Source organism: Orcinus orca, chromosome 3, assembly GCF_937001465.1.
Source record: "Orcinus orca chromosome 3, mOrcOrc1.1, whole genome shotgun sequence".
In the NCBI taxonomy this organism is placed as follows: Eukaryota; Metazoa; Chordata; class Mammalia; order Artiodactyla; family Delphinidae; genus Orcinus; species Orcinus orca.
The window spans coordinates 84,287,191-84,303,011 of NC_064561.1; the positions used below are offsets into that span (position 1 = coordinate 84,287,191).

The following is a 15,821-nucleotide window of genomic DNA, read 5'->3' on the forward strand; positions in this document are numbered from 1 at the left end:
AGCAGTCATGGAGCAGTCACTCATTAAAGGCTCTCAGGACTCACTTATCTCTGCCCCTGCCTCTCCATGTCTCCTTCAGTTTCCTAGTGAGTTCAGGAAGAGTTGTTCTCCACTGGATGGAAAGGAGTAAGGAGAGAGTGGTCCATCAAACAAGAAAGTGATGGTGGAAGGGTACAGTAACAGCTTCTGGGTGATCAGAATTATAGTTGTCTGAGACAGGCAATGAGGAGACATCAGTGTTTTTAATAAATATATATTCTTTTCTTCCCCTGTATCATCATTTAGTAGTTTTCTAGAGATTATTTTTATTAAAAGTTTCAAGGTTGCTAATATCTCTTCAAAAAAAAACAAAAACAAAAACAAAACAAAACAATTAGTGCTTTGGATTGCAACGAAGACTAAAGAAGCCCACCTAATCCTCTTTCTCCCACTGATTAACACTAAAAGCTCTGGATAGAATACAGAAACAATGATCTAAAAGTAAAAAATAGGCAGGGCTTCCCTGGTGGCGCAGTGGTTGAGAGTCCGCCTGCCGATGCAGGGCACATGGGTTCGTGCCCCGGTCTGGGAAGATCCCATATGCCACGGAGCGGCTGGGCCCATGAGCCATGGCCGCTGAGCCTGTGTGTCCGGAGTCTGTGCTCCGCAACGGGAGAGGCCACAACAGTGAGATGCCCGCGTACCACAAAAAAAAAAAAAAAAAAAAAAAAAAAAAAGCATCTAGAACAATTCTTTGCTCAAAAAGACAAAAAGTTTTGGGAAGATGGAATTATGAAGTTGCCTGGAAAATGGCAGAAGGTAGTGGAACAAAAGGTTGAATACGTTGCTCAATAAAGTTCTTGGTGAAAATGAAAAGTGTGTCTTTTATTTTTACTTAAAAACCGAAGGCACTTTTTGGCTAACCCAATACTTGCTATGCTTTAAGAAAGTCCTTTACCACGTCAACTTCCAGCAACCATAAAACAAGTTAATCTGTTACCTTACCAGGAGGGTAAAGTTTACCCTTTACAGTTCTTGAAAGAAAAAATTAGTGACCTTGAAGATAAATCACTAGGAAATCTCCAATCTGAGTAATAGAGAGGAAAAGAGAAATGAAGAAAATGAACAGAACCCCAAGGATCTGTGAAACAGTATAAAAAGGTCTAACATTCATGTTACTGAAGTCCTAGAAAAAGAGCAATGCAGAACAATATTTAAAGAAATGATGCCTAAACACTCTCCAAATTTGGTGCAAGACATTAATTTACAGATCCAAAAAAATGAAAACTCCAAACAGGACAACTTCAGAGAAAACTAGATGCAGCCTCATTATTAAAAATGGCTGCAATGTGGGACTTCCCTGGTGGTCCCGTGGTTAAGAATCCACCTTTCAATGCAGGGGACATGGGTTCAATCCCTGGTCAGAGAACTAAGATCCCACATGCTGTGGGGCAACTAAACCCGGGGGCTCTAGACCCCGCATGCCACAACTAGAGAGCCTTTGTGCCCACGTGCCACAACTAGAGAGTCCATGTGCTGCAACTACTGAGCCCAGGCTCTGGAGCCCATGCACCAAAACTAGAGAGCCAGCATGCCACAACAATTGAGCCTGTGCTCTGGAGCCTGCGTACCACAACTACAGAGCCCACGTGCTACAATTACTGAGCCCACACGCTCTGGAGCTCACACATTGCATCTAGAGAGAAGCTCGCATGCCACAACAAAGAGCCCACATGATGCAACTAAGACCCTATGCAGGCAAATAAATACATAAATAAAAATGTTTAAAAAAAAAGAACCAAAGAAATGGTAACTGTGGAAATAAAATAGACCATTTTTCTTTTCTTAAAAGTTATTTAAAATGTGTGTAACTATGAGAGCAAAAATTATAACAATGGTAAAGTTTTCAATGAATGGAAATGTAATACACATGAGAAATACAACATGAAAGAAGGAAGATAAATGGACCTATATGGTTGTAAGGCTCTGAATTTTGTTTGTCAAAGTACAATATTAACTCTAATTGGACTGTAAATGTTTAGGTATATATTTCCCTCTGTTTTCAGAGGGAAAAACAGAAGAGAAAAACAGTAATCAAATAAAATGCTAGATCTAATGCAATCACACCAATAATCACATTAAATGTAAATATTCTAAACACCCCAATTAAAAGACAGAAGTGACCATATTGTGTACAAAAATAACAATGCACAACAATATGCTGCCTATAAAACCCTACTTTAAAGACATAGGTAAGTTAAAAGTAAAAGAATGGAAAAAACATGTCATGCTACCAAAGAAGAGCTGGAGTGTTACATTAACATCAGATAAAATAAACTTAAGAATAAGGAGTATTATCAGCAATTAAGAGGGGTATCATGTGATAAAAGGATCAATTTACCAAGAAATTACAATAATACTAAATTACAGTAATTGATACAATAAATAGATAATAAGGGAAGATAGAGAAGACCTGGAAAATACTATCAATCAACTTGACTTAACATTTAGAGAACACTTCAACAATAACATTAGACTATATACATGTTTTTCAAGTGTACACAAACTGTTCACCATAACAGATCACATTCTGGGCCATCAGACAAACCTTAACAAATGTAAAAGAACTGGAGTCATAAAACATTCTCTGACACTAATAAAATAAACCTGTATCAGCAACAGAAAACTATCTGGAAAATCCTCAAATTTTGGAAATTAGCACATTCTAAATAACCTATAAGTCAAACAGGAAATCACAAGGGAAACTTGTGACTAGAAAATAGTTTAAATTGAATAAAAACAAAAACACAGTATCAAAATTTGTGGGATGCAGCTAAAGCGGTGCTTACAGCGAAATACATAGCTAAATACTAGCACTCAAAAAAAAAAAGTCTTAAACCAATGATCAAAGCTTGACAAAACAGAAGAGCAAACTAAACAGACAGCAAGCAGAAGGAAATTAATGAAACTAAAACACAAAACAAAAAATAAACAAGAAACCAAGAGACCAAAAATGGATTCTTTGGAAAGATTCCAATAAAATGACAAACCTTTAGCATGATTAAAATGAATGAATAAATAAGCAAACAAAGAGATGACATAAATTACCAATATAAGCAATGAAAAAGGAGGGGCATTACCCAGACTACACAGATACAGTAATAGGATAATGGAGTATTATGAAAAACCTATGCCCATGAATTTCACAGCTTACACTGAACAGACAAATTCCTTGAAAGTCACATACCACCAAAGCTCAACAAGAAGAAATACTTCTGTATCTATCAGATACACTGAATTTGAAGTTAAAAATCGCCCAGCAAACAAAACATGTTCAGATGATTTTACTAGCAAGTTCTGTCAACACTTAAGGCAGACATATGACTAATTCCACACAACCTCTTCAAGAATATAGAAGAGGAGGAAACACTCTCCAACTCATTTAATGAGGTAAGCATTTCTGATACCAAAATCAGACATAACTAGTAAAAGAAAATGACACACAAATATCTCTCACAAACACAGACACAATAACAGAAAAACACTAGCAAACTGGATGTAGCAATATATAAAAAGTATAAACACATTATGACTGTGTGGGGTTTATGCCAGGAATTCAAGGTTTAGTCAACATTTGAAAATCAATCAATATAATCCAGTTTATCAATAAACTAAAGAGAATTATATGAACATCTTATTAGATGCAGAAAACTCATTCACCAACATCAACATCATTCAGAGATACAAAAGTCAGAAAACTAGAAATAGAAGGAAACTTCTTTAACCCAATAAAGGTCATCTACCAAAAAAAAATCATATTTAAGGGAGAAAAAAATGAATATTTTCCTCCTATTAGCACGAAAGGGGAAAAGATACCCACTCTCACCATTTCTGTTCAGTATTACAATATTGGTTCTAACTAGTGCATTAAGACAAGAAAAAGAAAGACATACAGATTGGAAAGAAATAAAACTCTAATCAGAGACATGACTGTTTACATAGAAAATCCCAAAGGTTCTATAAAAAAACCCACTAGAACTAGAATGTTTAGCAACAGTTGCAGAAAGCAGGGTAAATATGCCACCAATGAGCAAACGTGAAAGATATAAAGGCACCAAAAAACTATAAAATAGGTAAAACTAATAAAATATGTACTAGATCTGTATGCTAAGAACTATGAACACTGATGAAAAAGATCAAGACAGACCTAAAAGAAAAAAAAAAAGAGAGAAATAGTATACTTATGGCTTAAAGGCTCAATATTGTTAATATGTTAATTCTCCCCCAAACTAATTAATGGATTCATTACAATCTCAATTAAAATCTCAGCAGGAATTTTTGATAGAAATCAATAAATAGATTCTAAAATTATATGGATAGGCAAAAGAACTAGAATAGTCAAAACTATTTTGAAAAGAACAAAGTCACTGGATTCACACTACCTGATTTCAAAACTCAGTTAATCAAGGTAATCAAGACAGCACAGAACTGGCAAAAAGATAGCCAAAAGATCAATGAAACAGAGTCCAGAAATATATATGCTCTACTGATTTTTGACAAAGATGCAAAGACAACCCAATGAAGAAACTTTTAAAGTCTAGCTTCTCTAACTTAATATAAAACATCTGAAATTCACTGATGTTTGTTGCATGTACTGAAAAATACTATCAACTAACAATATTTATAGAACATTCCACCCAATATCAGACTAAATACATTCTTTTCAAGTGCACACATAATATTTACCACAGAAGACCATATTCTGAGCCATAAAACAAACTGTAAAATGATTATCTTTCAGTAAATGGTGGTTGAACAACAAGATATTTATATTCAAAAACATGAACCTCAGGCTTCCCTGGTGGCACAGTGATTGAGAGTCTGCCTGCCGATGCGGGGGACACGGGTTCATGCCCCGGTCCAGGAAGAACCCACATGCTGTGGAGCGGCTAGATCCGTGAGCCATGGCCGCTGAGCCTGCGTGTCCAGAGCCTGTGCTCCGCAACGGGAGAGGACACAACAGTGAGAGGCCCATGTACCGCAAAAAAAAAAAAAAAAAAAAAAAAAAGAACCTCAACTCATAAGAAAATTAACTCAAAATCAATCTGAAGTCCAAATATAAAAGCTAAAACTATAAAACTTATAGAAAAAACATAAGCAAAACCTTTGTGACCTTGTGTTAATGTTAGCCAAGGATTTCATATGTAACATATGAAGTACTATCAATTAAAAAAGGATAAAACAAGGCACAGATTGGGAAAAAATATCTTCAAAACACACATCTGGCAAAGGATGTGTATTCAGAATACATGAAGAATTCTCAAAACTCAATAAGGAAACCCATTTTAAAATGGCTAAAAGATACAAAAGAACACTTCACCAAAGAAGACAATTTTCAGATAGTGAACACGTATGTGAAAAGATACACACCTTCATTAACTGTTAAGGAATGTATATTAAAACCACAATTAGATAACACTACATACCTTTTAGACTGGCTAAAAATCACTGGTATGCTGGTATATGTTTAGCAATCAGGTCTTTGGGAGAGAAGACCCTGAATTTTAGCTTTTGCTTATTTCTGTGACATAAACATACCCTCTGTGGCTGATTTCTCCCGACTGAATGTGGAGCTAGGAAGATATGTTACTTTCCACCATACGGATACAACAGACATAATACAGAAACTAGTAAAACATAGTAATTAGGAAGCGACAAGTTTTATATATTCATTACCTTTGTTTTTTTAATATAATTTATGTTTATATAATTTAATTTTTAACAATGGCTGTTTACTAAACAGTTTACAAAATTCCTGAAAATTTAAACATCAGTTCTTTCAAGTCAGTATAAGCCAGCCCCAAGCATGCCACTGCCTGAAATAAAACTGACACTAACAAGTGCTGACAAGGATGTGGAACAACTGAATTCTCCATCATGGAAGAAAACAGTCTGGCAGTTATCTTTTTCTTCTTTCTCTTTCTTTCTTAGAATCTTTTACAATTTTTTTATATTTCAGAGATAAAATGAATGAAAACCTGACCAGAGACTAAAACAGGCAAATCCAGAGGCACTTAGTTTCCTTCAGACTAGCCTTCAGGATTCAAACACTCAATAATACATACAAAGTGTGACTCTTTGAATAGGAATAAAGTGTCAATATATATTTTTAAAGAAATGTATTTATTTATTTTATTTTTGGCTGCAATGGGTCTTTATTGTCGCAGGCAGGCTTTCTCTAGTTATGGTGAGTGGGGGCTACCCTTCGTTGCAGTGCGTGGACTTCCCATTGCGGTGGCTTCTCTTGTTGCGGAGCACAGGCTCTAGGCATGCAGCTTCAGCAGTTGTGGCATGCCAGCTCAGCAGTTGTGTCTTGCAGGCTCTAGAGTGCAGGCTCAGTAGTTGTGGTGTGTGGGCTTAGTTGCTCCATGGCATGTGGGATCTTCCTGGACCAGGGCTCGAACCTGTGTCCCCAGCATTGGTAGGTGGATTCTTAACCACTGCGCCACCAGGAAAGTCCCTAAAACTTCAATATTAAAATAACTTTTATGATGGGAGGAAATACCATAACATACTTTTGTCTTGAAACATCATGCTTTCATTTTAATGAAACCATATATTATCAATTCTCAGACTTGGAGAACACTGTCCTAATGGACATGGTCTTGGGTTATATTACTAGTTATTATTATAACTTGAGTTATATCATTACTAGAGCCATTAACTTGCAAGACTAAAAGTAATTAACTTCATCTCCCTATGCTCTATCTCCCTTGAACCTTTCTGGCAAAAAGTTTGGCAGTCTCTTAGAAAGTTAAACATGTATTTACCATACAACCAGCAATCCTACTTCTAAGTATTTTCCCAAAGGAAATGAAAATCGTTCATACAAAAATCTGTACGTAAGGCTTCCCTGGTGGTGCAGTGGTTGAGAGTCCGCCTGCCGATGTAGGGGACACGGGTTCATCCCCCGGTCTGGGAAGATCCCACATGCCACGGAGCGGCTGGGCCCGTGAGCCATGGCCGCTGAGCCTGCGCGTCTGGAGCCTGTGCTCTGCAACGGGAGAGGCCACAACAGTGAGAGGCCCACGTATCACAAAAAAAAAAAAAAAAAAAAAATCTGTACATAAGATGTTTATGTCGTTTCTAGTCATTAATGCCCGAAACTGTAAACAACATAAACATTCAACAACAAACAACTGTGATACACAATACAATGGAATACTAAATTCAGCAACAAAAAGGAATGAATTACTGATACATGCAACAACATCAATAAATATTAGATACTTTAGGTTAAGTTAAAGAAGCTACATTCAGGAAATTTCATACTGTTTTATTTATAAAAAATATAATTCCATTTATATGAGTCCATTTATATGAAATTCTGGAAAAGACAAAACTATAGGCAAAAAACAGATCAGTGGGTGCCAGAGGCTGCGAGTGGGAGGCGTTAACTACATGAGAGAATTTTTAGGAGGTGATGGAAGTGTCCTATATCTTGATTGAGGTGGTAGTGAACTTTACTGAGGTAAATTTTATCACAACTAAAAACCATCATCACAGGAAAAAAACACCAGAGTTCAATTTTATAGGAAAGTGGGCATTTGAAAAGTAACATTAAGGACAAATCTGGGGAGTTCCCTGGCAGTCCAGTGGTTAGGACTCTGAGCTTTCACCGCTGAGGGCCTGGGTTCAATCCCCGGTCAGGAAACTAAGACCCCACAAGCCGTGCAGCATGGCAAAAAAAATAAATAAATAAAATTATTCTTTTTAAGAAAAAACTGAAAAAAACTGAGCACCTCTGCCTCAAGCAACTACATAGAATAACATTTTTTACAGGCACTAAAAATAGTTCATTCCAAAACCCTTATATTTAATGGCTTCCAGGGAAAGTAGTCAATTAGACTTATACCTCGTCATAAATCTCTTTCTAGTATTTTCCATGCTGTTGCCTTTAAATACCTGGTCACGAAATGTCTTTCCTCTTAAACATAGGTAATTCATAATGAAATTTTCAAAAAAATTAAAACATTTAAAGTTGGATGCCAACCCAAAGAAGACAGAATTAGGAAAACAAGATACGCTGTTACTACCTGTTGTGTTAGAACAATAGATACTAACTTCAGTTCTTTATCCAAAGACTCTTTAGTCTTACTCTACTTGCTCTCTTGATAATGTCACCCACTTTTCAGGGTTTCAAAGATCATCTCTATGCAATTAAGTCACTCCAGTTTTCTATACTATTTCTGTACCATGTGCATATTTCAATTACACATATATCACCTGGTATTGCAGATGCTTGTTCACACAGGTGTGTTTATTATGTTGACTCCTGTTGGTTCATATACTCCGTAAGGGCAAGGACTAGATTTCTACTAAACTAGTTTGGTTTAGTGTCACCATTCAATAAATTGTATTGAATCTGTATCTCTAGCCACCCAGTATTTCTAGCTGTCTGATAGTATCTGCATTGGTGTAACTTATTCCCAAATGAAATAAACTTATAATTCCTTCCCCTAGACATTGTAAGTCTTAAGATGTCTACCTTTTAATCTGCTATTGCATCAACTTCTTTCTCTCCTTTATTATTTGCACTTTTCTTCTTGAGGCTTTTAACCTCAGATTTAAAATAACCTCTGGCTCATCAACCTACCAATGATACCTCGCACTCAAATTTATCCCTCAGACCACTAGCACATTAAGCTTCCTAGGTGATCATGTTACTGCCCTGAAAATCTTCCAGAGCTCTCACGCGCCTACAAAACAAATTTCAAAGCTGTTCACAATCTCACCACGTTAACCTGTAACATCCTATATTCAGCCACTCAGAATTATTTATGGTTCCCTAAAATATGGACTGAACCTTAAATGACACGTGCCATTCTCCCACACTGAAATTTCATTCCACCCTTCGAAGTCTCTCTTAAATATTATCATCTCAATGGCTTTTCCTAGCCAAAAGAAACACTTACTGTTCATCTACTATGTGTCAGGAATGCTGATAGGAGTTAGAATCGCTCCCATTTCACTGGTACTTTCAGTGTTTTCAGATCATATAGTCACAGTCTGTCTGTATCAGAGCTTTCTGTATATCCTCTCCACTGGAGATTTTCTGTCCTCAAAGATTTGCATTATCTTGCTAGTATCTGCACTCCTGTTATCATCTAAAAAGTATGGTAGAGAGTAAATACTCAAGTATTTACTGAAGTCAACTAAGTACAGTATCTTCTGAGCAATTATGGCATAGGGTTACATGGTGGGAAAGGAATTCTAAGACCTGTGAACCTCCCATCTGGAAATTTCATTTGAAATGCACTATAAACTATCATGTGACAGTGTTGGTGAAACTGTGGTTCTCAACTTAACTTCAGCTGACCTTAAGATTTGAGGTTAGTACAAGAACCAGGTGTAAACATCTACAGTCAACCAATTTTCAGAAAGGATGCCAAGACCATTCAATGGAGAAACAGTCTTTTCATCAAATGGTGCTGTGACAACTGGATTGCCACATGCAAAACAATGAAGTTGGACTTTACCTCATACCATATACAAAAGTTAACTCAAAACGAATCAAACCCCTAAATGTTAAGAGCCAAAACTATAAAACTCTTAGAAGAAAACAGATATTCATGGAATTCATGGAAAAGACTCTGACAAGTACAGGTTTCTGGTAACTGACTATACTGCTGAACTGAATGAATAAGCATTTTCAGAATTCTAATGGAAAACTGATGAATTCATAAAAGTGCTAACAAAAGATCAAGATGAAAAAAAAATTAATTACATGGGACTGAGTGAACTGATGAGGATGATTATAATTTTTGTGACTTTCTTTTTGAATAAAAAAATGTGACGTAAATTTATGTAAAAAGAACTTAATGTAAAACAATGCCACTCCTCACATATTTTCTCTTGTTTTGGAAAATATATTTTCTGTTAAAAATGTGATTTATGCTGACACGTAATAGGTTGATTATTGTTAATATGAATGAATTAATAAATTTAAAAAAAACAGATATAAATCTTCATGACCTCGGATTGGGTAGGGGATTCTTATATATGATGTTGAAAGCATGACCAACAAAATAAAAAACAGATAAACTGGACTTCATCAAATTTTTAAAACATTTGTGCTTCAGAGAACACTGTCAAGAACATGAAAAGACAATCTACAGAGTGGGAAAAAATTTTTGCAAATCATGTATCTGGTAAAGAACTTGTATCTACGATATACAAAAAAATTCTTATAAATAAAAAGACAGGGCTTCCCTGGTGGCGCAGTGGTTAAGAATCCGCCTGCCTATGCAGGGGACACCGGTTCGAGCCCTGGTCCGGGAAGATCCCACATGCCACAGAGCAACTAAGCCCTTGCGCCACAACTACTGAGCCCGCACGCCACAACTACTGAAGCCTGTGCACCTAGAGCCCATGCTCCGCAACAAGAGAAGCCACCGCAATGAGAAGCCTGTGTCCCGCAACACAGAGTAGCCCCCGCTCGCTGCAACTAGAGAAAGCCTGCACACAGCAACGAAGACCCAATGCAGCCAAAAGTAAAATAAATAAATAAATTTATAAAAATAAAAAATAAAAAGATAACCCAACTGAAAAATGAGCAAAGGCTCTGAACAGACATTTCTCCAAAGATGTACAAACGGCCAACAAGCATATGCAAAGATGTCTTCAAGAAAATATAATCAAAACCACACTTAGAAACCATTTCACATGCATTATGATGGATAGAATAAAAAAGTCGAATAATAACAAGTGTTGGTGAGGATGTGGAAAAACTGGTTCCCTCACACATGGCTGGTGGGAATGTAAAATGGTGTGGCCATTTTGGGAAACCACTCCAGCAATTCTTCAAATGATTAAATGTAGAGTCACCATATAACCCAGCAATTCCACTTGTACACAAATGTTTATTGCAGCATTATTTATAATAGTCAAAATGGGGAAACAATGCAAATGTCCAATGAATGACAAAATGGATAAACAAAATGTGGTATAGCCATACAATGGATTATTACTCAGGCATAAAAAAGAATTAAGTATAGACTTTGAAAACATTATGCCAAGTGAAAGAAGTCAGTCACAAAAGACCACATGTTACATGATTTCATTCATATAAAGTCTAGAATAGGGACGTCTATAGAGACAGAAAGTGAATTAGTAGTTGCCTAAGGTTGGGAGCAGAGGAGTTTAGGGAATGGGGACGGAGGTGAGAGGGTACGAGGTTTCTTTCTGAGGCGATGAAAATGTTGTAGTATCTGTGAATATACTAAAACCCATAAAATTGTACATATTAAATGCGTGAGTTATATGGTACATGAATTATAACTCAATAAAGCTGTTTAAAAAAAGAACAGGTGAAACTAACACAACACTGTAAATCAACTATAATCCAATAAAGAAAAAAAAAAAGAACAGGCATATAATAGAAATTTCCTGACCTTTTTAAGGTGTTGTCTTACTACTTCATGCTGCCTTAGGGCAAGCATCTTTTAAGCTTAGGACTATATCATTAAAAAAAAAAAAAAAGGCAGTAAAAGTGGTATTCCTAAACAATGTAAAGCCTCTCAGGTACAAAAGAAGAACAAGCTTTTGCCAGATATTTTCCCTTTTCAGTCCCTTCCCTGCCCCCATGCCAGCCCTTCTCCACTCTGTTTCATAGTCACAACAGAAACATACAGTAGGGGTTTTAAATATGCTTTAGCTACTGAACATAGCTTTATGTGACTGTTCTTAATTTTGAAAGGAAAGTTTAATATTGGGATAAAAACATACTCATAGCATACATATACACTAAGTTGTATAGTCATTACAAGCTTAACAATTATGACATGGAAGCTGTGTATAATTTGATTTTCACTTATATGGATTTCAACTGATTTTTTTCCTCCAAATGCCCTCAAATGAAAAAGTTTCTACATGCATAATATTTTTAAAACTCTGACTTACTTTTTTTTTAAATAGAAAGACATTAATTTTTATGCCTTTCTTACAATTTACGGCTTAGGTAAGAACTATTCAAAGCAGATGACCTGTATCAGAATCACCTGGGGCTTTGCAACTCATTGTTGTCCTTGGGACTAGAAGCAATGTCATGAGGAGTTTGTTAAAAATGCAGAATTTGGCTTATCCGAGACCTACAGAATCAGAATTTGCTTTAACAAGATCTCTAGGTAACTTATATATAATGTTTGAAAAATAATGATCTAGAACACTTATAAAACATGCAGATTCTAGTGAGGCAAAGGCATCTGCATTTTAAACAAGAATCCTATGGTTTCCCCTACACACTGAAGTTTGAGAAGCACTATTCAAAAGAAAAGGGGCATACTGAAAAAACATTCCTTTAGAGCAGCTTTGGTATACTAATAAATGCTGCTACCTATCCTTCCCCAAATAGTTTGAAAAGCAAAAAAAAAATTTCTGAATTTTTAAGTCTCACAGTTATACTACCTTAAAATTAATACCCTGAGTCTCACGAAATAAGGGGTTTAGATGAACAATCAGAACCAACTTTTTTAAAAGTTTTCATAATGCAGTAACCAAAATAAATTTATTCATACTCAAAATTCTGTAGACTTCTACTGAGAAGTCAAATACCTTATTAAAAAGTCCCATCCAAATGGGAAATATAAGTTATAGTTCCGTTTACTCAACTTTAAAAGACTTCAATTAAACAGAATGCTTAGTGTTCACAATATTCTAGTTTAAACTATGTTAATTAAGTTTATTCTGATCCTTGCTGGTGGAAAACCTTTGTAGCTCTCACAAGGAATACAGGTCTTAGGATTATGCATAGACACTAACTTTCAGTACGTGTTAAGGTAGCTGTAGAGTATACATAAAGGACTACAAGGATATTGGCCCCAAAATGTAATTTGCTGTGCAAGATAATTTTTACTAATTCTTAGGGGATGCTGGTTTTGACAATTAATTCAGCAAACATTTGCTAAATACAATCAATGGTCAAGATTTTGTGAGGAAACAAAGATGATCAAGGCACTATCCCTAGGCCCAAGCAGCATATAATCCTGAGGACAGGTGGGGTTTGGGCAGGAACCTGCATATACAATTAGCAGAATGTGGTCAGTACCGAAAACGGGTGCCGGAAGTTCCAGTTTCAGCTAAGTGAATGCCAAATAATGGATATTTTACAGTAATTTCCAATTGATTTGCTGCAGAGTTCAACAAGCTAGGAAAGCTTACTGAAAAGCAGTTTATAAAGAAGTACAGCCCAAGATAATTCTCTGGGAAATGTGCTTATATTTTAATACACATACACACACTTAAAGTTGGGCTATGAGGTGTGTGTGCGCTCATCAAAGGCAAAGCAATTCAAATATGAACTGGATACAGGAGGCCCAATACAGTTAAGTTCATAGAGGGCGTTTCCTTTGACAAAAACAGGAAGACTTAGCTTCAGAGATCGCTGATCATGCGAGAAAAGAGGAAAAAGGAGTGAGGATCTGTTTTTATTTCTCCCCTGGTAACTTAAAAAAAAAAAAAACCTCCCCCACCGCCCAGCAGTTTCCTGAACTATTCCCTCCCTTCAACTGTATATTTTATCAACACTATGTTCCTTAAAAAGCTTAAGAACTAAAGAAGACAAGCAAGACCGGTCAAATGCATTTACCTATTTAACAGTCCAAAACAGGTACCTCCCTCAAGGGGAACTAGCAGTCCATGAAGGGCCAGGACCGGGAAAAGTGCATCCACACGTTCCCTCCAGCGCCTCGGCCACTGAGCACTCTCTTCACTGCTCTCCCCTTTCGGAGGCACACCCTTCCTTGGGAAGGGAAAAGCAAGCACCTCTTAAAAGGGGCTGCGGAGGTCGCCCGGCAGCGCGGTGAGGTTTGCGGGGACCCAGGGCAAAACCTTCTCTGCACTGGAAGAAGAGGTGCAAGTGACACTGACGAGGGCCAGCTGAACGGGGAAAGGGCACTGCGATGCTCTGTCCGGTCCCGGCCCCTCAGGGGTTCAGGTCGGCCCCCCGGCCCGCAGTTTGCTCTCTTAAGCAGGCCTAGCCGCCCAGGCCAACTCCAGCCCAATGACAGGTCCCCGAGGTGGGGCCCGCGTCACAGGTGTCGCCCCAACCAGGTCCTTGCAAATCCCAGGGGGTGGGGAGGGACAAGTCGGGGCACGGCAAAGGCACCGAAAGGTGAGACGCGCGGCAGCGACGGAGCGCAGCACCCACGGCGACGCGGTCTCACCTCTAAGGTGGAGACAGTGCTGGTGAACAGGTCCTCTCCGTCCTCCAGTTCCTCAAAGTCGGTGGGTTTCCCGACCCCCAGCGGAGGAGGCTCCCTCTCGGCCGCCATCTTCGCTCGCCCAGACTACTGCGCGAGCGGGACCTCGCGGACCTGTCACGTGAGCACGCACGGCTAGGCTGGCGCGCGGGCCGCTGTGCTCCCCCTCCTCCCCGGCCCGCCGCGCGCGGCCCCGCCCCCGGCCTCGAGACTGCGCCCGCCCGGCGCGCGCCGCGTTCAGCCCCGCCCGTTTGCCTCTCCTTCCACCTCCACGTCTGGGTCGCGGCCACCTTTTCACCGCCCACTTGCTGTACTGACTTTTGTGGAAGAATCTTGGACTTTTATTGCCACGTCCCTTTCTTAGCAGGACTAGGCCAAACGATTTCTGTTGTCGTTACCAGTTTTAAAATCTCCTTTAGGAAGTGGGAGAGCTTGGGGACCAGTCTTTGGGCTTGGATTATGCGCAGAGGGCAAGATTGAGTATTGGTGGAAGAGAGACGTGTCTCTTAGAGCTCTAGGCTGTCCCATAGAACTTTCTGACATGACGGAAATGTTCTATATCAGTAGCGTCCAGTAGAGTAGCCGGTGGCCGAGCACTTGAAATGAGACTAGTGTGACTGAGAACTGAGTTTTAAATTGTACTTAATTTTAATTAATTTAAATCTAAATAGTCCGCATGTGGATAGAGGCTACCTATTGGACAATGCAGGTCCAAATAACAAAAACCACCCTGAATAACTTGTTGTCTGAGGTTTACTCCAGTTTCATCACAAGGCAGCACACAATATTTTTCCTCAATAAAGTAAGAGTCAGAAAGGCTGGAAAAATGACAATTAGGAAAATTAGTGGATGATTAGTAAGAGCATCATACGCAACTCCCTTTGCCGATTAATAGATCTTCATTGTCGGAGGGTCTCTTGAAGACTTTCAGCTTCAATTCCCTCACCTCACCGCATAGGATTATTGTCAGGATCAAATGAGAAAAAATGTGAAATTATTCTGAAAGCTAAAGATTGCTATGCCAATGCAAGGTCTGTTCAAGGAAAAATAAAAAGGCATTGCAGGTAGCAACCTGAAGTTACAATTTTGCTGGAGAAGAAATCTTCACAGGGATTCTTTACAAATTAAGTATATAGAAGCCCTCAGCCCTCACTGACCTGGGAGTTAGAAGGCCTGGGTTCTACTGGCTATGTGCCAGACTTACTTAGCATCACTGTAATTATTATTTTTTTAAGGGTATTGGAGCAGAAGATTTTCTAGTCGCTAGGATTTCTTCCACCCCTAAATTTCTGAATTTCTATGATTATTGTCAAGAAGTATCAACCCAAACCAGAACTAATTTAAGTAAGTATACCAAATCATTGCTTGGTATCAAATGTTGCCTGGGTGAGTTGGATGCATGGGCCAGTTGTCACTGTCATGCTCCAATCACCATTGCCACTGCCGTCAGCCCGTCTGGAATCAGATGTTGAGGCACATTCCCTGGCCTGCATTCCACCACCTATGGACAGTCTGTGGCCTGTCACTGATCAGAAACTTTAATCTCTTTTGAAAGCTCACATTGTGGCTTGAGGTGATTCTTCT

General features: G+C 38.3%; 1 protein-coding gene across 2 annotated transcripts in view; it reads right to left on the reverse strand.

Moving 5' to 3' along the window:
- SNX2 (sorting nexin 2) overlaps positions 1 to 14,359 on the reverse strand; it is a 53,533-nt gene extending 39,174 nt beyond the window's left edge. The window contains exon 1 of one of the 2 annotated variants that reach the window (XM_004267429.4): positions 14,202 to 14,359. In XM_004267429.4, the coding sequence (XP_004267477.1) occupies positions 14,202 to 14,309 (108 nt within the window). In that variant the 5' untranslated portion in view covers positions 14,310 to 14,359. Of the gene's footprint in view, positions 1 to 13,624; positions 13,961 to 14,201 lie in introns of those variants that run through there. The other variant, XM_033423729.2, reaches the window with a different exon arrangement.
- Between the last annotated feature and the right edge of the window lie 1,462 nt (positions 14,360 to 15,821).